Here is a 26,240-nt window from a genome sequence, read left to right as displayed (position 1 = left end):
AACACACTTAGTCAGGGAAAGCATTTGATCTGTAGTGGTGCCCTAAATTGCGTAAAGCCAGACTGCATTAGCTCTCAGGGGCTTACGCCAAGTATATTGTAAATATATAGCTTTAAACATATCCACTTTTGATCTAAAATCAGAGAAAGAATAATAAAATAATCCACTAAAGATGGGAGCTTGGGAAGATGTGGTGACTAAAAGCATCCTTTGTTTTGAGGCTAAGCTGGCTCTGAACCAGAGCTCTCTTACTAGAGATGGAGAAAGAAGTTAATTTGTTCTGCTACTAAAAAACAGATTAAAGTACAAGGCTAAAGCACAGTAAATAACATCATGTTCCTTCTCAAAGCCAATCGAATAGTTGTATAAAACAAACAGAAACATTTTATAACACCAACAGAAAGGAAAAGGAGGATGAATTTGCAGAAGGCAGACTCGGGCACAGGTTCTACTGAAGTATCTTTCCCTCCAGGAGGGCAGCAGCAGCAACCTGTCCTCCATTCAGGAAACACTCGGCATGCTGGCAAGTAATCCATCATTTCAAGCTCTTTTTCCTTCAAGTAATTATTTAGAGTTCGGTGTATTAATTTAATGGTAGATCTCATCTACATAGTATGCTAAAAGCTCACATTTAATCAGAAATCAGCCTCATGCTTGCTAAGCACCACCTCTCCCTCGTTTCTTTGATTTGCCTGATTCCAGCAGCGCTGATGAAGGACAAGAGTCTTTTATTCATACCCAGACAGCACGAAGTACCCAAACCCCAGTAACTCATCTTGACCGACACAGCAGCCAGGGCCAGGGCTGGGCAAACAACACACGTAGAGCAATTTATCCAGTTCAGACAACAATTTCAACCACCTTCTCTGCTTATGAATTACCAAAAGGCTTTGATATTTTCTAAGTGCATAAAATATTTACAGCTGTAGGATGAGCACATGAATACAAACAAGGGCAGTTGGATGGGGCCTTAGCAGCCTGGTCCAATGGGAGATGTCCGTGGCCATGGCAAGAGGGATAGAACTGGATGATCCTTAAGACCCCTTCCAACTCAAACCACTCTATGAGTCTATGATCTTGAAAGGCTATAGGATTCAGCAGTAACCCTGAAGCCCTGGACCCACACAAACACTACAAGAAAGGTACAGAAACTGGTGACATTTATGAGGAGGAATGGTGAGGAGACAGCAAAGCTGGTTTGGGGTACGTTTACACCTACATTAATTCACGTTATAGACACGTCACATGAATGAGAAGAATGCACTCCAGTAACCTCATCGGCTACTACAACAGGATACAACCAATAATGATACAACCGATGTCACACACTGATAGAAGCCAGAGAGGGATCTGGGGATACAATTGAGTAAGAACGATGGGGTTTATAAGCATTTATTAATCCTCCACACCCCTTTCACAAAAGGACAGCTCTTTAACGTATGACCCTCCCCACCCCTCTCAGACTAACACAAACCCAAACCCGCCACTTTGCATTTCATTTGAATCACAAGAGACACTTCAGGAGGTAACAAATTGAAGGCATTCTTGCCCTATATATTTTCCCAACAATAATTTGCTTTGCTTTATGCATAAAACGTCATGAATATGTATTCCAATAGCAGCACACATAAATCAGAGCTCGCGGTGAATACACAGCACGCAGCTCCTCAATTAGAACCTGCCTTCCCTGGGGATTAAGCAGACTGTTTGCAGAAAAATACCGGGAGCCACTTTGTCCACAGCAGCAATCGGTTTAAGTAATGCACTGCCCCAGGCCGTATATACTCTACGCACAGGCTGCGGCTGCCCTTCCCACTGCCAGCTTTCCTGCTCATCCCTCTTGGATCTGTTTTACAATATTTGCTGGGCCACCCAGTTCCAGGTATTCACAGGTCACAAAGGTATCAGCCTGTAATGTTCATCCTCAGTGAAAAGCACTGGTCTGAAACAGTCCAGCTCTCGATGACACCTGGCTCAACAGCGGGATGTGGGGCAGAGGGACTGAGGCTCTGTTTTTCTTTAGGTTTTCCCAGCTTGGAGCAATGCCAGGGAGGGGGATGATTTTTTTCATGGCATTTTTATAGGAAGAAGCAGTGGTCGTTAATGTAACATATTTTATCTGGAGACCAGGTAGGTATAAACGATGCCATGATGCTGGTGTAAACCAAGTTCACACAAGGAGGATTTGGTGCTGTGGTAGCTAAATTGCACGACCTAACCTTCTCTGCTACAGACTGAGCAAAACCCTGCCTGAGGATTCAGCCTGGCTGATACGGGACTCACACACAGCTCCTGGAAATTAAAATCTCTTATGACTGACACATGTGGTTCTCACCCTGAGATAACCTTCTCTGCCTCGATGGGGAAGCTCACTGGTCTTTTTTTTTTTCCCCCCCCTGCAGTTGCATCTTCTCCTGCTTTTAGAAAACCTGGTCAGCCTGTGTTTGTGAGACCAGCAGAAGCAGCAGCAGTGGGAGGGCAGGGTGAGTTTGGGGTGGCTAAAACACCAGCATGGAGTGGGTGGTTTGGGGAGAGCCATGTGAGGTGCTCAGAGCTGGCCGAGATGTGCTTTTGCTGTGCTGCAGTCCAGATCACAGGTTTGGAAAGGACTCTGCAAATCTCCTATGGACAATCTGACCTAGAGCAGTGCAAAGTGTTATTCCTATCATCAGTACCACTCATCCAGTGAGAAAGAGGATTCGAGTCCACTGGGACTGTTTTGACTCAGGTGCCATCCACAAGCATTGATTCAAAGCAGCAGCAATTATCAAAACAGAAAACTGATGAAACCCTCAAGGAAAATACATTTTCAAATACTCTGTTAAATCATCCCCGGCCAAGGGCATTATTTTCTGTATCCTGAGTGGGTGCAATCATGCATCTTCCAAAGACCTCAAGAACAGAGCAAGGCTGACGCCACATGACTCAACTTCCTGGAAACATTTATACCAGAACTAGCAGAAGGTCAGGACAACTCACAAAGATGAGCCAGCCAGATTATAAAGGAAAACTACAAGCCTGTCTGCATCTAATTTTGCTGTTTCTTAAAGGCATCTAAAAGGGAGAAGAGCAGAGGAAAACAAAGAGGTTGGTGTTGGAAGCAGGCACCTGCCCTGGAAATGATGCCTACGAACGTGTTCTTGATGCTCAAAAGATTTCCTTCATGGTAGAAGGCCTTGTATTTCCATGCTTAGGAATTCATCACCTTCATCATTTCTACTTCATTGCCACTTATGTCACCATCAAACAGGGTCTCGGTAATAATCCTGAGCTCTGCGGTTCCTTAAATTCAGCCGTACTCCTCTCTGAAGATGTGTCAACAACAGCAATAGAGATCTCAGATATCCCACATCCATTTCAAAAGAAAAAATCCACCTACTGTGATGATAACCAAGACAAACAAGAAAATGCCTGAATAAAGACAGCCTTTTTATACTTTCAGAACTCATAAAAACAGGTGGATTTACTCTATTTTATGTTTTAAGATTTCCCCATAGCTAATACTAAGGAGTTGTCATTTTCTGCCTACAGGGAATTTGTTGTGGATCAGCTCGAAAAGCATGAGAGCAGAAAAATGGGCATTTTCTACTAACTTTACTTATTACCTGCTGCCCTGCACATATTTATGGGAAAATAAGCTAGTTCACTTCCTTAAGATATGACTGTGCCACTTTCAGGACATCACCGTAATTTAAACAGCAATTCTTATGCAACGTGCAACTTGCAAAGCAAGACCTCACCAAATATATTTTATATCTGTACATGCTTGGGAGGAACATTTGTTGCCTTTAAATAGCATTGCCTTTCAAAGAAACTGATGCAGACAAGAAAAAGTAGATAATGACAATCTGGGAATGAGACTTAGAATCATAGAATCACTATGGTTGGAAAAGACCTCTAAGCTCATCCAATTCAACCATCAGCCTAACACAACTGTACCTACTAAAACCATGTCCGAAAGGGCCACGTCTACATGTTTTTTTAACCCCTCCAGGGATGGTGACTCTACCACTGCCCTGTGCAGCCTGTTCCAATGCTTCTCCATTCTTTCAGTAATGAAATTTTTCCTAATATCCTCCCCTAGCACAACATGAGCCAATTTCCTCTCATCCCACCACTTGTTACTCAGGAGAAGAGACTGGCACCCACCTTGCTATAACCTCCTTTCATGGTGCTGCAGAGAGCAATGAGGTGTCCCCTCAACCTTCTCTCCAGACTAAACAGCCCTAGGTCCCTCAGCTCATCCTCATAAGACTTGTGCTTCAGACCCTTCCCCAGCTTCATTCCCCTTCTCTGGACACGCTCCGGCATCTCAATGTCTTTCCTAAAACTTCAGTGACAGATCAGGGCCAGAGCCGGCTCCCTGAAACAGGTGATGTCGCCAGTATGGCACAGGATGGTGCAGCACTGGATGAGCATCAGAAAGTTAAACCTACGTTGGAGACGATAGACAAGAAAGCAGCAGCAGTCAGTTTTCTTATGCTTGAAGTGCCTGGCTCTTACATGGCGTTAGTAAGCGTTTAAGATGAGCGGAGTGACTGTCGCATTGTTTGCTGGAAGGCAAGAACTGTTTCACATTGATAGTTCAGGCTCGCGGTGTCATGTTTGCTGGCTTCAGACTTTTCATGTATTGCTGGTTAAAGGCCATGGAGACCTGTCTCTCCCTGACCGAGCCCCGGGACTTGTTAGATACCAGACGTTTCACTACACTTCAAGCACCCTCAGTATTTTTCCTTTTTCTTTCTTTTTTTTTTTTTTAAAGCAACATTTCAATCACTTTTAGAAAAGAAACCTCTTTCCTAAGGTGGAGACAATTTCCCAAAGCTGCTATTCTTGAGAGTATAAATGTCTCCTGCAATGATCTTTTTTTCACCCAAGCTCCACTAATGAATCGATTCTGTTCATCTTCTTACTAACCTACTGTTCATGGGGAAAGAAACAAATTTTGGCCATAACTGCAGTGCCAAAAAATGCACTTGAGATGTCTACTCTGGCAGCTGCATCTCCACAGCTCATCAATGGCAGCCTGCATGTCCCTGCTACCCGTACATCAACTTTCACACATTTTTATGGCCGATCTAAACCTCCCAAAAGTGGTTTAAAATGAAAGCACTGACGCATCAGCCCTCCCTGCGGAACAGGAGCGTCAAATGCAGTATCCACGCAAAAGGAAACAGATATAATCTTTGAGCGTCTCTACTAGTGAGGTACAAGGCAGGGTCAAATGAGGAGCAAGAGCAGGAATAAAATCAAATAGAAAAATCTGTGATATGTGCCAATGTTGACTTTTAACTGGCTCGAATGGACTGGCAAGTACAGCAGTGATGAGGAGGATGAAGCCAGGCACACTAATCTGATTAACAGGTGATTAAAGGACATGGGTTGAGAAAGGACAGGGGTAAAGAGTTAACAAATACTGCGCTCCCAACTGCAGAACAGAGGACACTGTCTGCCTTGATGATGAAATGAGTGTAGTTTTGACAGATCTGGGTCTGCTGTGCTTAACCTCTCCTGCAAGGAGATTCTGAGCTGATTTGCTCTGTCAGAAGAAATCCTTCCTTGCTGCTGAATGCCTCCTCTACTTATGATTTAGCTAGCAGCAGCGCACAGAAACAACTCAGAAATCACTTGCTGTAAACTTGTGCGTGTCTTCTGTGCTTTATCGCTTTCCCAGACTTGTCCTATATACACTCGAGATGTGAAGCGAGGCTGCATAAACAGAGGTGAAGTAGGGACTGTGAGATGCATCCCTTCTCAGTGATCATCCAGCCTAAGGCATTTATCCAAACTCCCACTGCAGGCGTTATGCAGGGTGAATCACACCAAGTTTCCAACTCTTTCTTCTCATTATAAAGGAAACACACTCCTCTCCAGGATTTTTCAACAAGAGATGCAAGAGGAGAACCTTCAACTCAAGAAGCCCAGAGCTGCAGCAGCATCCACAGCAGCACCGCACAGCCATAACTACGTATATCCGAGGTGGAACCAGTAAAATAAGATGGAAATAGGTGGTGCAGAAGAAACTTGAACAAGCTGAGCAAAGATAACAGTCAGGAGTCAATCTCTTTACTTCGAGCCAGAGGCAGGCCAAGGTTTTCGGTTTGGTTTTGGGAAGAGAAGCTGGATGTGGCCAACAGCCAGTGCTTGGTGAAGAGGAGAAACGTGTAGCGCAGAGACGTGGGTCACATTTAGAGCCATAGGCAGTGTCTCTAATTTTAATAATCCTCTGGATTTTTCATCCAATAACTGAACAAGTGAACTTTCAGCAGCCCACAAACACTGCGAAGAAGCATCACCTTTGGTGTTTTCAAATGCCCCTGTGATCCCTTTCATATACATCCCACTGGAAGGACCCAAGAAAATGCAACTCTCCATTCGCTTGCTCTGTGCCACTTCTGATTTTGCAGCCTTCCCAAATCCTTCTCTGCTATCCAGGCTCCAGCCCAGCTCTCTGCTGAGCACCTCCCTATACAGGAGCCCTTTTGTACCCTCCACCACCCCCACTGCCCTCCTCTGAAGCATTTCCAACTCTAAGTCGTCATTTTTGAGACTGAGGTCCCACAGCCACACAGCATAGTCAGGGTGTGGGCAGCCACAGCACTGTCTTTGTCTTCATTTTCAGCTCCTTTCCTAATAAATCCTGGTGGGTTTGTTGTCTTTTCAATTGCTGCTGACACAGAGATCACATTTTTTCAGAATCTGCCCGTGATGAGCCACTCTAACACCAAGAGGAGAGTATCATAAACAAAAGGATGGACATTGCCATCAAATGTGGGTCAATCACAACAATGCTTCTAAATTTAAAGTGCCAAACGCCTCTCAAGTAACGCTAACAGAGAAACCTCCACATGTTTACTTCCGAGAGCCACAGATCAGGTGACCATCCATAGCATTTGTACGTTGGGCTTTTCATGCTCTTCAGTAAACATCATCAGATATTCTTCACGGTCTCTTCTATTTACATGATACACATTTGCCAAGAGCCAAATGCTTTCAACGAGAATAATCTACTACACACTGCTCATTTGGAATAAAGTCCTCCTTTTTGCTTTACAGTGATGCTTTCCAGTAATGAAAGCAGCTGGTCTCAAAATGCCCCAGGACTTACTCTCAACTGGAATTGAAATATGGAAATTTGAGAGGCAAAAAGCAAAAAAAAAAAAAAAAATCTCATTTGCACTTCTTGAGATGCACTCTTAAACCAGAAAAAGTCAGCAGAAGCAATATCATTCCCTCAGCACAACGCCTGGAGATCTTCAGCCTTAGGCCAAGCCTCCTGTAGCTATAAAAAAAATATTGCTCTTCTCCCTCCATAAACGTACAGGAATTTTCACCGGCGGGATAAGTACACCTGAACACAGGCTCTACCAGATAGAACTACTCATTTATCTACAGTTCCAACGATAAACCTCAGGTGTGCGTATATCTGCTTGAAGAGCACGTACTGCGCACAGCTTCAAATGTTGCTATAAAACAAGGAGTTTTATGGATACCTGTTGTTTAGTTAATCATCGATTTATTTCTGAAACCCGCATACTGGAAGTCAGATCAACGTTAGGAGAAAAAAGAAGAGAGATTCCATTTTATGAGAAGATAAAAAAATAAGTTTATTATATATTACCGTTATAGTTCCTCCTTCAGATGTTTCAATGTCTAAAGAAATTTAAAGCACGCTCTGTATCTTTCTCCCTCCTCTGTAGAGATGATTGCCTTTAGATATATGCACCAGTTACAGTAATATAACCGAAAATGATGACATGCCATAGGTATTTTATTATGCATTCAGTTTTTTAGGACTGGGATTATAACTGCATCACAGAAGCCTGGTCAGTAAAGCTGAGAGAACTTCTGCAAAGATAGCAAAACTGATGATTTGCCATTTCACATCACATTTTCAAAAGCATCGAACATATCTCTCTCTTAAATGTTACAGGTCTTCTAAATTTGATACCAATAAACACATTTTTTCCCTTTATAAGTCCCACAGAAAGAGCCAAGCAAATCCATTAAACACGCCGGTGCTACACCACAAACGAGGCGTTTCCCCAGACCAAATTAAATCACAGCAGCACAGGCACACGCGTCCCCGAGGGGCTCAGATTTTAGGGAGACGGTTCTCAATTTTATTGTTCAGAACGATATTGGGAGGAGGAGAGGAGTGATTTCTTCTCTAAGCACCCCTTGCAAAAAAAATGAAAATACAGTTGCTGTAAATGTTTTTAAATACAAAAGAGATTTTAGGAACAAGAGGTGCTTTCCAGCTGAAATCGAAGGAGAACGAACAGCCAAGCTCCTTGGCCTAATGTATAAATCTCTATCAAGAGCAGCAGCTTCTGGAGGCACAGGAGACACAGGAACGGGATGGGCACACCCGCTCCATCTTCTACCCCAGCTATACACTGGTTTGTCAGCAGCATTTCCCTCTCAAAGGAGTTGGGCTCTTGCCCATACACAGTTCACAGCAGAACAATCCTCACCTTCCTCCTGACCCCCCAGTCACCGCGGGGAGCCCTGCTGGAGCGGCCACCATGGGGACACATGGTGGAAACCAACCACGCACCAGAACCTGAACCACAAAGAGACTTCAGAACATGCTAAGCCTATCATAGAACAGTTGGGGTTGGAAGGGACCTTAAAGATCATCTGGTTTCAACCTCCCTGCCACAGGGAGGGACATGTCCAACTAGATCAGGCTGCCCAAGCCCCATCCAACCTGGCCTTGAAACCTATACCTGCCTCTGGTCCCTCACCTCACTTTGGCAGATAAAAAAAGGATACAACATACCAGAAACTCTCCTTCATGAGCTCCTCCTTACACCAGAGACCAGCGTCAAGCCTGGGTGCTGCTTTAGTTCTACTAAGCTTATACATTGGGAAGAAAAAAAATTAATAGCAGTTTCAGCTGAGGAGGTTACTGTTACTCTCTGTTACTGTTCTTGAATGTTCTCCTTGTATCAGACAAATGGTAATCCCTGAACAACTGTTTGCTGCTGTAATATAATCTAAATAGACAACATAACTCTTGTAAAAATGAGACAAAAGACAGGACAAGACACTCTTTCGCGTATTTGACAAAAGCAGCAGATGATGTAAATGAACAGTTTTGAAAGGCTTTTAAAATGGTTCACTTGGCTGATTTTTGACTGTCAGCAAAAATTACCATTAAGATGTCGTGCCTAAAAAGGTCTGTACGCTGTTCCTGCAGCTTGTACAAACCTGAGTAACTGAGACCTCCGAGGCAGTGATCAGCCAGATTTGTTTTCTCAATAACTTCTAAGACTTCTTTATTTTGAAGCTTTAGCTCCACGGCCTTAGAAGCACATGGACATGCATCATCAGACAAGTCATGGGCCCTGCAAGCAGACACGGGGGTTCAGCAGACCCTTGGACAAAAGGTCAAGCCTCAGTAAAGCAGACATAGTCAGTAAGAGAGGCTGTACGTGCTCATTATCAAAGTAAAGCATCGGGGAAGCAGTGCCTCTGCCTGGGACTCAGTGTTTGTGATGACCTTGGACTAGAAATATGGTTGCAAACCTCTGAGATAAGGTAGGTAGCAGGAACTGTGAAGGGTGTGGAGATGGACAACGTGGCTGGTCAGCCTTTTAGGTGCTCTGGCAAAACCTACTGGTCTCTGGGTCCCACGGCCACACGCTGCCCCTTCCTTGTGCCTTTGGGCACAGCCGCAAGGAAATCCTTGGTGGGAAGAGAAGGGTTTGAGGGCTATCAGGAGAGCTCAGTGCAAGAACTGGCTGTAATATAAGGAAACTCTGCATTTTTCTCTCCAGCTCTGGGTTATTCCGATTGTGCTGAACGGAGACATCTGTGCTGGCCATGAGAGAGGAACCCCCGGGGCAGGCAGCATGTGTCATCTCCTGTGACTCACTACCTCCCAGCACCCACTGGAGATGCCATTGGAGCAAGCACAGACAAGGAGAAAAGAAAGCTTGCCAAATCCGAGTTCACCAGCACAGCGAGATATTATGGGATCTGGAGCTGGCTGGGCAGAAACCAAAGCCATAGGAATGTTTTTTTTAATGTTCACAGCCAAAGCACAGGCTCCTGATCCTGGAAAAATCCAGTAAGGAACACATGCTTATTGCAGACCCACACCGATTCTCAAGTACAAATGGCCAAAATTAAGGTTTTGAATATAAAACAGATGTAAATGTGTACATTTATAGGGTTTTAAACAAAAAAAAAAATCCCAGGAAGGAGAAAGGAAACATTTTATTTCTGAATGCAGTTTCTTTGCATTTGTTTGTAACTCTACAGCTGCAAAGCCAACCAAATCCATCCAAATGGAGGGGTGACAGCTAAGCCTCAGGTTTGGCTTTAAATGTACTCTTCTGGAGTTCACAGCTGTTTGGAGGTGACTGGGAAGAGAGGATGTGCCCTGCCAGCAGAGGAGACCCAAATTAAATCACAAGGGAAAGTACCAACCCAGGGACTTGGACCAATTCTCTCCACCGAGAGCACCAGGGATGAAATGCGCAGGCACAGGGGCTCAAGGAGTGTTTGAGGCTAACACAGACGCGTCTGTGCTACACGACTCCATAAGTAAGAGGAAATTATTGATAGTTACCTGTGCCTTTAGTGGGTGGATAGACCCCTCTAGATGGAAAAGACCATAAGGTAAGGAGTTCTATTAGTACTAACAATGCTTTTGCCAGCAATGTTAGTCCTAGCTCTTCTTAAACTTGAAAGATTACAGCACTCCCCCACAGTCCCGGCTCATCATTTAATATCCAGCTCAGAACCTTCCTTTGGAAAGTAAACAAAATGCATCCTCAGACGCAATTATAAAACCACGGCTATGGCCTTAGCCCAAATCAATACCTGAATGATGCCAAAGCAACAAATAAGATCAAAGAGATGCTGGAAGCAGCACCTACTCAGAGCATCCCAGTGCCTGTAGCCAGGAGCAAAGGCCTCGGGAGCTGCTGCTCGACCTGGTGTCCTGGCTGCTGGCACCCCAGGGAGACGGGAAAGGTGACAATGCCAAGGATCACCGTCCTCCTAAAGTGAGCCAACATGGAAAATCCTTTGTTATCTATCACTTCAGGTACTGCTATTGCCTTGTGCCTTGGAAAAGCAGAGCTATAGACTTAAACCTCCTACTTTACGTATTAAGTTAGATGTATTTAGTCCAAATGTGAATTTATATCTAATTGTCTCTCTCTGTTTAACTCCGTTGTTTTGATGGAATGAAGTACCTGCTACAAAAATAAACTCGGTTTCTTTGTGCCTGAGGCAGATCTAGACAGTTATCTCCGCTCAGGGATTTCACATGAACTCTTCATTATAAGCTGCATTATTGCAGCAGTTTCTGCAGCTCTAGGAAATTCTGATTTTATTCCTCTTTTCAGTCCTAGCACTGAGCTCTGAGGCACAGATCTGATACCGAGGAACCTCAGTCAGCACAAAGCGGTACTTCTTAATAAAGTAAAACCGCAAAAGACGGGGTGATCTTGGCTTGATTGATGCCATTTCATTTGCATATGTCCACTAGCAATACTTCAGTTAATTAATACGCATTTTGTGTCTGTAAATGAAATAATGAGTTTGCCATTGAAGCTTTAGGTATAAATTTATTCCATGAACAAGTTAGTTTACTTCCCGGTGTCTTCCCTCAGTATTTTCTGTGCAAATAAGACACAATAACTCCCTAGAAGGTGGTGACATGTGACAAAATCCAAGAAGGATGCACTTGTATTTTATAGCTGGAAGCATTAATTAGCTCATAAAATGGAAGAACTGTTTGGAGAGGGGCAGGGGAAGGAGGAGGAGAAACACCACCTTCTTCCAATGAAAAAATTTGCTTTGGAAATATTAACCCTTATGGCTCTGGTTCAGCTCTAGAGGCCTCAATCCAGAAATGCCCTTAAGAAGCACTTACATTTAAGCAGGCGCAGCAGTGCCACAGAAGCTAAATCGACTGCCCAGGCAATTTGCTGGATCCCAGCCTGGGTAGGAGAAGGTGGAACTGCATTTTATCCCCTGATCTGCCTCGCCAGCTTCCTGTACCAACTCCTTTTAACCAGCTCAGGGAGAGCCGGGATGCTGAAAACACTGCTAAAACCCCAATATATGCTTTGGTTTCATGGTATCTAACACCTCAGTGGCCAAGTTTTTGAGCAAAGTTAAGGAAGTTTTTGTCAAACACCTAAACTCTTACAGAATTTGAGGATGGGGTTTGGGTGGCTGCTTAGTAGCAGCACAGGGAGGCTGCTGAGGAGGCAGCCTGGTGTGTAGAGGTCAAGCTATGACTTCTTCCCTTGCCCTAAGACTCCTGGGAAAAGCCTGAAGTCAAGGAGACAAACAAAAACTGTGTGTAGTGTTTTTAGGGTTAATTACCTTTTACGCATTCCAGCAGCAGTGCATCATAGCAATTAGATCACCTATGAGGCAACAGCCTTGCGATGGATAATAAATGCATCATTGCTGTGATGGTATCCACTTTATAGGGAGCTTTGGCTGTAAATGCTCTTCAAAATAAGTCCCACAGAGCACCACTTCTGCAGTCACCATCGAGTATCACAAGGACACACTAGACTGAAGGATAAATGCACTGGGAACCATAAATCATGTCTAGTTATTTCCATTGTTGTTGTCAGCGATGCACAGGGCGAGTCTCAAGTGATACCATATCAAAGGACCCGTCTGCAGCACGGGGCTCGTGCTAGGCACAAAACGAAAGAGGAGATTTGCCAGGATGGCTGAAGGAGATAAACTATGAGTTCCCACTGAATTTTGCTGGTAATCCTGTCCTCTCTGTCACATTGAAGCAGTCATTCCAGCGTGCCAGCGCTGGAAAAGCTCTGGAAGAAGTGAGCCAACTACTTTGAGAAGATGACTGAAGAAGCTGGTGCTTTTATCACTGCCATTAATACCGGTAGAATCCAAAGACACCAACACCTTCTCTAAACACGACATGATGCAATTCCTACCCCAATCAAGCTTCACGGATACAAAACCTACCAGAATATGGTAAACCATGCAAAGTGAGCTCGAGTGCAAAGGATTTGTTTAGGTCATAGTCAGTCATGAGCAGGACACAGCACGATCTGCCAGAGGCAGAGTTCTTCCAGAGCCTTCTGCAAAGCTTCAGAGTCGGGCAGCAACGCATACCAAGTGTTAACATCCTTATTAAGTGTTTTACATCCGCTTTGTACTCACCGCATGCTGGAGCTTGTGTCAGCACAATGGCAAATTATGTCCAGTAATATCGAAAAGCAAAAGGTCAGGAGGCAGGTGACTTGCATACAAACACGCTGGACTGAATTTCTTGGAGGAATGGGTGACTATAGGCTGGCAAAATCCATCAAACCTGGCCAAAAGCTGGCACAAAGGAAATTACTACAAAGCAATCACCAAGAACATGATAACGGCCTCAAAAGGATCTGGATGTTCACGGGGGAGCCCAGGAGGAGACACAGGGTCCTACAGCAAATCTAGGTTGCTTGAAGGGCACGTGCAGGACGCAGGATAGAAACCCCTCCTTAATTTGGGTGTGAAGCTGGCCTCGCTACAGGGCTGGGACAATGTTTGGTCATAAATATTATTATTGTTACTGTAAATTTCTCCTGACTCAGCAGAATCAGGGCAGACAGATTCAGGGAAATGCAGTCAATCTCTGTTTCTCACCATCAGTGCCTTTTCTGTCGGTGAGAAGTTCAGATGGAAAGAAATATGGCTTGAACAGTTCTCAGAACCGAGGCTGTGATTGCAGCAGAGGTCTCAGAAAATAGCATTTTCCTTTGTACAAATGAACAGGTTTGACCTGAAAGTGCTTGGGAGAGGATGACTGCAAAGCCTTATAGAGACACTGAACACACTAAAAGCTGGTTGGGAATTTTTAACTACAAGCTTTTTGGTTGAAAATCACAGGACTGTAACGGCATTGATTACTTTTCACCAGGAACAATCCTCAAGCTTAGGAGAAATCTGTAGTCAATGAAAAGAAAAGAAAACCTTATCCTCGAAAACAAACCCTAAGCTTGGTGATTATGAGACAGGATCGCTCCCAGGTCGGAGGATACCTCCCTGTCTGGGTCACCAGAGACCTGTGAGAGGGACAAAATCAACTTTGTGGCTCTGGGTGAGGTAGGGAAGAAACCTGTGTGGCCCACAGCCCCAGCAAGCGCATCACAAGTTAGTTTTCTCATAAGAAAGGACACATGAAAAGACAGAAAAATAACCTTGCCGTTGCCATCATGATGAACAGGGAGCTTTCTGAAAGCTTTATGAATATAATGGGATGAAAAAACCTCATTCCTCATCTCAGTTTATTATGATCCTCATTTATTGGTGCGTAATTTCATGTCAGATTTTCTCTCAGCATTTCCCAAGCGTGTTTTTTATAAGAAGATAGAGTTCAGTTTGGCTTGGAGTTGGTTTTTAGGAAGACACAAGTCTGGGGTTTTTTTTTTTGTTTTATAGGGTAATTTATATCCCAGGCATCATAGGCACATGCACAGAGTAAATGTGCTGCTCACCTTGTATAGCGCTGAGTGAAAGGAGGAAGAAAATTGAGAGAACTATTGTTTCAGACACCTAGAAATACTTTAAAGGACAGTTGTCCTCCAGGGAGCGATGCTATAAAACCAGCTTTCAGAAGCCTAACTTTGCTACATCTCAGCAGTTCCTGACCGAATTGCAGCCACCAGGCACCCGGAGAGCCAGGAGCGCTCTGGCTCATGCATCATCCCCACGTTAATGAGCGCTCAGTGCTGGAAACGTGACCACGGTCCAGGCGAAAGGGGATGAGAAGGGACATTCCAGAGCTGCTTCCACTCAGCAGGTCCCAGAGGGCTAATAAAGAAGCAAACCAATGTACCTTACAGCACAGAGGGGAATATGTCAGTTGAAACAATATGTGAATCTTTCTTCAGCAGCTTATATCCATTGCTGCTGTTTAAGAGGAGTTAAATAATTTATATCCCCGCTAGAACACAGAGGGTGAAAGCCAAAGCATGGCTGTACAAAGCCTGCTGGTATCACCCTCACCAACCCTTTCACCAGCCAGACACTCCCGCCTATGCTGAATGTCAACACGAGAAGCTTTGGGTTCCAACAGTACTTAAAATGCCTGCTGACATACCCCAAAAATGCACACTGATCCCATATTTCAGTGTGCCCCAACACCCCTGCCCGGCCAGCCAAGAAATGTCTCCTGCTACAGGAAAGTCATTGAATCATTGAATAGTTTGGGTTGGAAGGGACCTCAAAGTTATCATCTAGTTCCAACGCCTCTGCCATGGGCAGGGACATCCCACTGGCTCAGGCTGCCCAAGGCCCATCCAACCTGGCCCCGAACACCTCCAGGGATGGAGTCTCTGGAGTCTTCTCCACAACAGCAAGAGCTGCTGCGTGAGACGCACAGGACGGCGCTGCAGGTATCTCTGGGGCTGGACACGAAGGGAAACCATTGCCAGAGCATCAAAGCCAGAACTGCCAGACAACCTATATCTGCCTGGCAAACAGCTTCACCAGAGCCCAGACTGGTGCAAGCGGCACAGCAGATCACGCACTGCCACCAGGAGTTATGTATCTGGTGAGATCCCCCTGAACCCCTGCCCCAACGCCACGCTTAGCAGGGATCAGGCAGTTCCACATAAAACGTTGAAGGAACATGGGTTGGAATGGATGCACCCTGGAACAAGACTCAGAAAGAGAGGAAAAGTAGACTCAGGGTGCCTCCTTTGCCACATCTATCTCCATAGAGAGCTGGAAAGCCAGGAAAGATAGCCCGGGAGCTGGTAGCCCATTAAATAGCTTGTGAGATGGGTCTCATGTCCAGGAAACACAGTGTGTTATAGGAAAAAAACCAAACCTGTCTTAGGGATACTGGAGGTGTCTTTGATCCAGGCTTTGTCCACAGCCTGGATGCGGGCAGGGGTGTGAGCAGCCGTGCTTGAGAAGCCCCTGGAACAACCTCACTGGACAACGACAGTGTGGTCCAAAACCTGCAGGAGTGGAAATTCAAACTCAAATTTCCACAAAATCCAGTGGAAAGAGAAACAGGTGAAGGGGGTTTGTTCATCAGGACCAAAGATGGGCCCAACACAAGCACTGCAGAACCTCTCCCAGCATTTAGGCTCCATTTTCCAAAACCCACCACTGAAAAGCATAAATAAACCAAAACATGCCAAATCTCTACGATCCTACGTGGCCACAGCCCCTTTAGCTACGGACATGCTCTCCACATCTGGCTTTCTCCACCTGAGCTGCAATTCCAGGGTGGAAGAATTTGGCTGTGGTCCAGCACGTTCACCAACATCTTGCAAGTCTCTAACCACCACTTGCAGGGACACCAGCCCTATGAACAACCGGTAAAAGTTGGCACCTGTCAGAGTTCGAAGTGAAGATAAGGCATGGCTGAATCCTAAAATGGATTTCTTCATCCACCAGTGAATCTCAACGGCATTTGCCCGGGAAGAGCTATCACGTTTCCCAGCAAAGATGATCAGTGTCTTCCCAGCATAAAAATCAACTTGTCAGTGAAACCACTAGAATCAACTGGGGTGATAATAGCAGTCCCTTCCCCCTGCTCTACCCATCCCTATCCGTCAGCGGATAACAGGCAGGGATGACAAATCATTTTCTATCGAGAGGGAAGAGAGAGATGGGAGCTCTGCATCTGCCTGCCCGCAATTTCCTTTCCCAAGGAGGGATGGCTATAAACCACCCAAGCACTGCGGCAGCAGGAGCAGAGCTGCTCTCCGGTTCCCAGCGCAGAGGTTATAGCCTGTTTAGAAATAATCAAAATACGGCTCCATTTCCATGGAGGCGGTTGTGATGAAAAGCATTTTACCAGTTTGGAAAAGTACACCGGAGCTTCCTATAAAGCATCTTCAAGCACCTACAGTAAATACTGAGCTGACAAGTAAAATGCCAAACATAGGATCTGAATTCATACTTGTACTGATTCCTGCTCTTAAAATAAATGCAGGCAATGATTGGATATTGTTCAGCGGTGGAAATATTTCTTCCAGCCAGGAAACAATCCCTCTGAAGAGCAAAATCTAACAGGGATACAGGTACAAATAAACAGACTGGGGATGTACATGACAGTAATGGATTACCGGTGTATCACTATTTCTAAAGCTATATTTCTAAGCCCTTTTCCAAGGTCATTCCTACTCAGCATTTCATTTTGTTCCAAGTTAACTTGATTTTTTGGGGGGAATAGCCTTAAGCCCCAATTTCTAAGTGGATTTTGGTGCCTGACTTATAAAACACTTTTTAGAACTGATCTTGAGTTGATATTGTCGGCAGGTTTTGGCAGTGTGGTTTTTGGGGGCTTTTTTTTGTTTGTTTGAGTTTTTGTTGTTGTTTTCATGTTTCCTGATCTGCAGGAGCCTCTGGAGTCTTGGCAAGCCACAGGCAGGTCTGCGATAGCCTGCATCAACCCCCCTGCTGCTACAGCTGTTCCATGCTACAGGGATGCTTTTTGTGCCCGGAGATGCAGGAGGGAGATGTGATCATCCCCACACAGCTTCATCCTACAGATCAGGGTGGACCAACTGGAATACGTGTGTCTGTTAAATAAAACTGCCCTGGGCTTTAGCAGTTCCCTGTTGCTTTCACTATGGTTTAGCCCCCAACACATTGTGCTCTAACTTCAAAACTTCTTGTCCCTGATAGGTGAGCCCAGAGTTTCATCCCCCTCCCCTCCAGTCAACGCTTGAGCATCCCCCTCCGCTGGCACTGAATTCCACATCATCTGCATCTGAACAGCCTTCTGAAGATTGCAGGTCCTCAGTGTAAATTCTCAGGAATGTCAAGAGTGGCTATTTGAACAGTACAAACTCCTCTGAGATAATTGATATTGACTGATATCCGGGAACTTAATCCCAAAGCTTTCCCCTCGTCAACGGTGCATTTTCTCCTTCCTTGCAACCAGATGCACCAACACCTTCTGCAACCAACCACAAGATTCAGTCTGGGAGGCATCTCACAGCAAATCCAATCTACGTTCCTCAAAGTCCTTCCCTCAGAAGTTTAGGCTCATTTGTTCCTACACCTCCCCAGAAAAACCCTTTTGGGGCCATACGTGTAATTTCATGACTAATTCAGTCTCAGCAAAGCTTAGACAGGGAAAGAAACTCTGCACAATATGAGAAATCCGATTCAACCCGAACTACTGCATCTCAGTGAACCCTCACAAGCCTAATAAAGCCTTATGAATAAATTACATGCTTTTCAGCTTCATATTTTTCAAAGTGATAAAAAATGTAACAATGCATCATGGCAGATCTCCCAGATCCCACCACGCGCCGCAGCCTGCAAGCACTCGTGAAGCCCGTAGACGTGACAGTCACCAGAGGAACGCTGTCATTCACGCCAAGCGCTGATGGACAGGGTGGTTAAAAAGGGATTTCAGATGCTGCCTACCATCAGGTATCTCTGCCTGCACCCAGGCTTTAATATATTAATCAGAAGAACCGAGAGAGAGTGAGACATTTGAAGACGATCAAACAAAAAGCCTCGGCAAAACAACGTTTCGAATGACAGCAGTAAAACACATCGCAGAGTCAGGACGTGACACCTGGTATTAGATGTCTGCGCCTTTGGTTAACGTTATAAAAATAAATTCCACCCTAACCAGGGATATTTTTATATGTTGATGACAGGCTCTAACTATTTAGACATCAGGTTCATGCAGGTAGAAACCCTCCCAAATATCCACCTAGCAATGGTTTTTATGCACTGCCCATTATGCTCATGTCTATCACTCTCAATTTTAGAGCCATGCATCATGTCATCTAAAGACACAGAGTATCTGCACCGCAGCCTGTGTTCCCAGTTGAGATGAGAAATCCAGCCTGTGCTGGCATGGATTTTTTTACAAAAGGAGAGGAGAAAAATTAAAATATCCTTCTCATGATTCATAGCCCTGCCCTGACCTCCTCCTCTGCTCCCAGCCAGCACCCCACCCCACAGCGGGGATTTTCTGCTCCCATAGGGCTGCATATCCCTCTCTTCAAATCCAACAAAGCCACAGAGCCTGAAAGAATGGCTTTGCTCTAGACACTCTCACCATATTCTTCTTAACAAAAAGATATAGCCACAATTTTATGGCAAATGTATGCAGGAAGAGAAGGGTTTGATTTTCTGAATGCAGAAAGAGTCAAGCTCCCTTGTGGAATCTAAATATACCTATTTGATGGCTTTCCTTTTTCTTTTGCCTGACCCTCTCAACATTTCAGCATATGAATAATCGTACTCGTATAAACAAAATGGGCTCCTTCATGGATGAAACGCACACAAGAGATTTGTACCATTAAAATGCTATTTAATCTGTTTTAAGGTTTTCTGAAAGACTGAAGGGGACGCAGTCTGTAGGAGAGGATCTGTGTCACAGACAGTGCAATGAGGTTACTTACGTGCCTGCGCGGCTGCAGGATAAGAGACTGATTATTAAAGAAATCCCACTAACAACAATATGCTCCATCCCTCATTGTACCCATTTGATTTTCAAAGCTCCATATTCCAAACCTTTAGAGCAATGCACAGAGGTGGAACTCTGCCTGCTTCACAAACACGACTGCTGGCTTGGCAGCACCAGAAATCCGTCTTGTTGAAGCCTGATGACAAACCTGGGGGAAAAAAATCTGGGATATTAAGAGGATTTGCTGTGCTGTGTTTAAAAAGCTCTAACCCAAACTCCAAACAACTTAACGTTCATAGTTAAAAAGAGCATGAGTCAGTCATTAAACCTCAAAGGGATCCCTGAATTGTGCTTTCCTTAATGAATTCAATAATCGATTCTTACAACACAAATAAAGTGTGGGATGGATCAGCTAATAAGCATTCTTAGTTAATTGCTTTCTTCAAGTGACAATTTGTACAAATGATACCATCAAAGGAGTAATAATATCCTTATTGATTAAATTAATCTCTTAAAGACAACTCAAATAAGTTTAATTAGCAATGCATGACAGAAGCACAAAATACTCTGAAAACAACCTTGTAACCCATCTCAGACTTTGAAATCATGGCAACAGTCATGCAAGAGACTTCTGCATCATTATTCAAATAGACAGGTGCAATTTTATGGAGCATCTTTAGTGAATGTGTGTGACTAACCACGAAAACCCATGAAACTCTCCCTGCAGAGAAAAAGCGAGACGCAGCAAAAGCAGTCTTCCCACTCGGTCACACAGTCACTAAAAGCCAGGGCCACAAACAGATTTAAAATGAAATAAAACTGTTCTGCAGAAGGAGCAGAGACAGTCAGAGAAGCCTCTGTGCCAAAATCCAGATGTGGAGCTGGTTGGGCGTCAACACTTTCAAGTCGTAGAAATTGGACACCGGCTTTATAAAGTCAGAGCAGAAACTTGTTCAGAACAGTGAAGGGTTAAAAGAGTTGGCTGGAAGCTTGTTCAGAGAGGAGGTCATTCTATGTAGGACGAATAGCAGGAGCTGGGCCCAGGGAAGGGGCCAGACTGTGTCCTGCAGCACCTGCGTGCTCCCCAGGATAAGCGGTGGGAGCCTGGAGCAACACTTGCTCTCCCCATTCCTAGGGCAAGCTTGAGACCAGGTATGAGATGTCTCCACACACCTTGGTTCCAGCAGCTTCATCGGCATCGCCTATCCACCAGCCGCATTCAAGGATGAGAATTCCACAAGCAATCTGCTGGAGGCAGTTATTAACACAAGAACAGATCAGGTGTTTGATCAAATGTGGCTGTCAAGACAGTAAGGAAGGCCTGGCGCTATTGTAATTGGATTGCAAGGCACGCTTTGGGAGCAAGGGGAAGAAAGCAAGCATGTTGAAAACCTCTCAGTTGAAATATTGGCCTAAGCTGCCTTGCTTAGCAAATCCTTCTCCTCTCTCTGCCAAGAAAAGGGGATTTAGACTCAAATCTGCCTTGGGAAGTGAAGTAGTGGTCATCGGGGACAAGAGGAGTGAATAAGCGCAACCTTCCGGAGACACTCCAACACGATAAAAAGAAATACATTAATAGAAAGAACGGCATGTTCCCCTTGTCAGGGCCAAAGCTACCCCGCGAGCGGAACAGGAATTTGCCTGGGGCAGCAACATGCTTAATGGCTTTATTATTATTATCCGAGAATCCAAGGATGCTTCTCAGCACGAACAGGACAGCAGCGAGCCCAGAGCCACCTCTGTGATGTGCGGCTTTATTTTAAGTGCCTCATGGAGGAGCTTTCTGGTTTCACTAACTGAATTCCAGCATCTGGAAGAAACACGTCGGCCCTATATTTCAACACACATAGTACAGCTTATTTTGGAATATTTGAAATATATTAATAAATATATTAAATAAATATATTAAATAAATATATTAAATAAATATATTAATAAAACAAGACTTTTGTAGAGTATGTACAAAACCTTGGCCCTTCTCAGTTAGGACAGATCAACCTTCACACTTATTTAATTTAATTGTTTAGAGTACTTGAAGTTAATCCTACCATAATGCAGTTAGCTTGTGCTTTTGCCTGAAACACGGTAATTTTTCCGTGTCTTCCTTGCAGCCTCAATGAGTTTATCACCTCATTTTTGTTCTTTGAGCGTTTTTGCTAATACAAGAATATAACATTTTAAAAGTGCCACATGATTCTCAGAAAGAAGATGGAATTTGCACAAGCATCAACAGGAAAAGAAATATTTTCTGTACTTATTTTCATCCAAGAATCACCAAAACAAACACGGAGCCACCAAATCACTTTTCTGACTACAGCCAGCCACTTATCAGGCAAAACAGCCAAACACCCACAAAACGCCTAATAATTTTCCATTTGATTTGATCCTTTGAAATGATTTTATTAACCAGGAGCCCTGCATTACTGGTACTGTGATCCGGCCGCTACAGACCCCATCCACGGCAGGATGTACGCATGTGAGGAAAGGCTAGCAACCTTCGTTCATCAGGACTATTTGAAACAAATATATTCGTCCAAGACCTGATATCTACCTGAATCCATAACAAGACTCTGACTCCTTACACATCCAACAACCAGCCTTGGATAAACTGCATCTGAACTCTTACTACGAAGCGGAACTCAAATATCTAAATGTCCTCGTATGGAAGAAGAAGCTTCTATACAAGGACAGGGTGAGAGAGGCTTGTGGGGATAGGACGAGGGGGAACGGGTATAAACTGGAGAGGGGCAGATTTAGACTGGACATTAGGAAGAATTTCTTCACTATGAGAGTGGTGAGGCACTGGAACAGGTTCCCAAGGGAGGCTATGGCTGCCCCATCCCTGGAGGTGTTCAAGCCCAGGTTGGATGGGGCCTTGGAGAGCCTGAGCCAGTGGGATGTCCCTGCCCATGGCAGGGGGTCAGAAATGGATGATCTTTAAGGTCCCTTCCAACCCAAGCTATTCTATGATTCTATCTGCCAGTCGCAAACACACCATGTCCAGGACCGCACTCCATATGAGCTACCTGACCCGCACACAAAACAGCCAACATGCATGAAATGGTATTGATGTGCTGTGAGCTCTTGGTCACTAAATAAGACACTTATTCACAGACTGATTTGTGGAACTCAGGACTCTTTGAGAATCTACTTTCTATGTAGTCTTACAAGGTGGACTTCCTAAGTACTTTGGCTCTCTAAACCATTGTTAAAACTTTGACCAGAACATGCAGTGTATGAGTGGGCAAACAGCAGGGAAACGCGTGGGTTGGAAATGCAAGCCCGGGAAGGACACCTGGGGAAGTGAGGGATTATTTTTTTACCAAAGGACGTTCATTGTATAGTCTTTCTAAAAAGTTCCACATGCGAAAAAGAAGAGCACGTATGCTCAACACTTGTCCCTGAGACGTACATCTTATTTTTCCGGTTAAGAAGTCAATCTGCTATGAAATCCCCCAAAAAATTCGCATCTGAGTTGAATTATTAATTGTGAAATGACTACTCCAACAATAACACTATTAAAATCTCCCATAAACAAACAAATTAGGATAGCCACAAGAGAAGCCTGGTTTAGAGAGGGATCTCTCTAGACCAAAGAAGTGAGCTGCATGATGATGTGCAATAATGACTTCATATGGAGAAGAGCTATGTGGCATATTTAAAACCCTTAATTTCTTTTCCCTTGTTTAAGTGAGATTATTGTTCCCCGTAGCCAATAACAATAGATTTCTTAAGTTTCTTCTGATTTGCCAGCAAAGCAAATATCATCTGGTAAACCTATGAAGTGAACAATGATTTTTCATTTTTACAACAGCACAGTCAATCCAATTTTCCAGTTATAACTCTCAAGCCTCTCCCTATCAGCTTGTTAACGTACAAGTACTGTACTCTGAAACATGCCTGGAAGAATCTCCACAGACGTTGGCATCCCCAAGTTGCTTCGGAACATCAAATTCATTGCTTATGAATCACTTCACTGTATGTAAACACTTGAATCACTAAGCCATATCTAATATTGTACATAGTAATCAAGTGATGTTGTCACAGTGGATTCGGTAACGACGAGAGTCTGCATGGATGCACTGAGGCAGATCTAAAAACGGGGCTTAAAAAGCAGGTTTTGCCTGTTTATGGACTGATTTTATCTGCATATACTGAATGCCTGTAAAATATTTTCTGGCTTTGCGTCTCCTTGAGATCCTCACGAGTCCCACCAACCTCCCTAAGACTGTTCACATGACAAAAATAGCACTATATTTTACCAGTACATATTGGCATACCATTTCTTCTCAGTAGCTTTTCACATCAGGTCAGACAGATAAGCACCCAAAAAAGAAAAAAGCTGGATTCATCCCTAAAAGCAAGTAATTTTCCCCCTTAAATTAAAATGCTATAAACCGCATCAAATTTCCCTAAAGCATTCTAAAAACTGTCTCTGCTAAGTCATTAAAATGTTGCTTTGGGTTCTTTAAATACTTCCAGGTGCAATTTTTCTCACAAATGTGTCACAAACCTTGATGCCGAGCTCAATGTTCTCCCCTCCATACACATCCATCCCGGGATCGAGAAGCCCAATCTCTCCAAAGAACTTCCTGTGCACAACGAACGAGCAACCGATCATTGCTGGTGTCCTGCACAAAAAGAAAAACAACAGACATGCATAATTATTGACATTTTCCCATGTTTAATGGACTGGGGGCTGATTCCTGCAAAGTTATCTCGGAGACTCTGCAGCAATGAGTGATCTCTGTGCCTTCGAGGACATTATTTTACCACTGCAATGCAACTGTCCAAAATTTAAGTTCATTTCACTGTGTAGACCGGATAAAGAGTTTAGGATTAAATTACTAAGAAGCCTTTAGGTCTTGGCTGCGTAACAAACGTCTTGCTGTGTCTATGGGTAGGGGCACAAATTCTTGTGGTTTCCATTACTATTTGTGAAGGAAATATAATAATAGTATATTCTTTCTCTTACTTTCTTCTGGAGTGTCTACAAACAGAGGTAGACTTCAGAAGAGACCTCAGTTTTCATGGTACGTCCTGGAAAAGGGTTTCTCATTGGGATCTTTCCAACACATCCCAAAGGAGCCTTCACCAACGAGCAAAAACTCAAGATGACTGTTTGTAGAAACATCTCTTGTGTCTTTTGCCCAGTTCCACCAACATCAACAGCGCTCCGGGTAAGAGATCAAGTTGTCCCAATCATCCTGTGAAATCTCGTGCCCTCCAGCTAACACTGCTGCTCAGCTCCACCACTGCAAGAGCAGCCAAGCACAGCGTTCGGTCAGGGAAAATAACAGAGAAAAATGAGAATGGAACTAACAATACCGATATCAATAGATTGAGGAAAAACTCAGTGTCAGGGGTTAATTTATAATAACTACGCAATTTGAAGGATGTAATAGCTGTCTGTGTTTACTAACGACCCTGGCTGCCACGTGCACACGCACACGTCCCTCCCTCGTTAGCCTGCAAAACACCAGAGCAGATCTCCATCTGATAGAGCTGCCCTGTGCTGAGGCTGCCTGCCGCGATTCACGTGAGCTGAGATCACGCCTGCGGGTCTTTTATTTGAGTGCTTAAACATTCGTGACCCTCTCCATAAAATGACTTTTTTTGTCACGGAGCACAACACTGAACAAAGCTATATCATTACGCTCTTGCTGCTTGGGGATACACTAATCTTTTGCAATTATGGTATGTGGAAATTTTACCCCCTGGGATATTTTCTGTACTAAAAAAGAAACATAAAAACTGTTCTCTCCTTCAACTTGTTTACATTTGAATCCATGCTGTAAAGATAAGACTCAAGGATTCACTTAAAGGGATCAGCAGGGAGGAGACAACTAAATTTACAGCTAAGCCATGCCAAGGTACTGCCAGAGCCTGCTCTTACGGGGAGATCTGGGACTTCCCTGCACACCCTGAGCTCAGAGCTTCAAGAAGGGGGAGCTCCACCATGCAGGATGGAAATGTCATCACCCCTGCAGCTTCTTGCCTGGACCTAAAGGACACTCGCCTCATGCTCCCTGGGGAAGGAAGGTGTAAGACCAACAGTAGCTCGTGTGCCTCGAAATCTCACACCACTTAAAAATGCACATTCTCCAGAGGGAACCTGGTCTTGAGGCAGAAATGGAGCAATAAAATCATGTATTTTAATGGCAGATCCAAAGTCCTAGCTCTAGGCATGACTTGTCCTTATTGTGGACCATGTTTAAGGCTGATCTAAGCAGTTACGGCTCACAGAAGAGGAAAATACCCTCAAATCATACAATCATAGAATCATAGAATAGTTTGGGTCGGAAGGGACCTTAAAGATCATCCAGTTCCAATCCCCCTACCATGGGCAGGGACATCCCTCTGGTTCAGGCTGCCCAAGGCCCATCCAACCTGGCCTGGAACACCTCCAGGGATGGGGCAGCCACAACTTCCCTGGGCAACCTGTTCCAGTGTCTCACCACTCTCATCATGAAGAAATTCTTCCTAATGTCCAGTCTAAATCTGCCCCTCCCCAGTTTATACCCATTCCCCTCGTCCTATCCCCACAAGTCTTTATGAACAGCCCCTCTCCAGCTTTCCTGTAGCCCCTTCAGGTACTGGAAGATCGCTATAAGATCTCCTCGGAGCCTTCTCTTCTCCAGGATGAACAACCCCAAATCTCTCAGCCTGTCCTCGTAGGGAAGGGGCTCCAGCCCTCCGATCATCTTTGTAGCCTCCTCTGGACCCGTTCCAACAGCTCCATCTCCTTCTTACATTGAGCACTCCAGAACTGGACACAGTATTGCAGATGAGGTCTCCCAAAAGAGGAACAGTGGGGCAGAATCCCCTCCCTCGCCCTGCTGGCCAC

The 26,240-nt window shown here is 44.5% G+C and overlaps 1 protein-coding gene across 1 annotated transcript in view; it reads right to left on the bottom strand.

The window, feature by feature from the left end:
- Positions 1–26,240, bottom strand: part of GALNT17 (polypeptide N-acetylgalactosaminyltransferase 17) — a 220,469-nt gene that overhangs the window by 57,369 nt on the left and 136,860 nt on the right. Inside the window, exon 6 of the mRNA XM_009567029.2 lies at positions 23,907–24,024. Within this exon, the coding sequence (XP_009565324.1) occupies positions 23,907–24,024 (118 nt within the window). The remainder of the gene's footprint in view (positions 1–23,906; positions 24,025–26,240) is intronic.

The sequence above is a fragment of the Cuculus canorus genome, chromosome 20 (genome assembly GCF_017976375.1).
Source record: "Cuculus canorus isolate bCucCan1 chromosome 20, bCucCan1.pri, whole genome shotgun sequence".
NCBI classification, from domain to species: Eukaryota; Metazoa; Chordata; class Aves; order Cuculiformes; family Cuculidae; genus Cuculus; species Cuculus canorus.
This window is presented reverse-complemented; position numbering and strand designations above follow the sequence as displayed.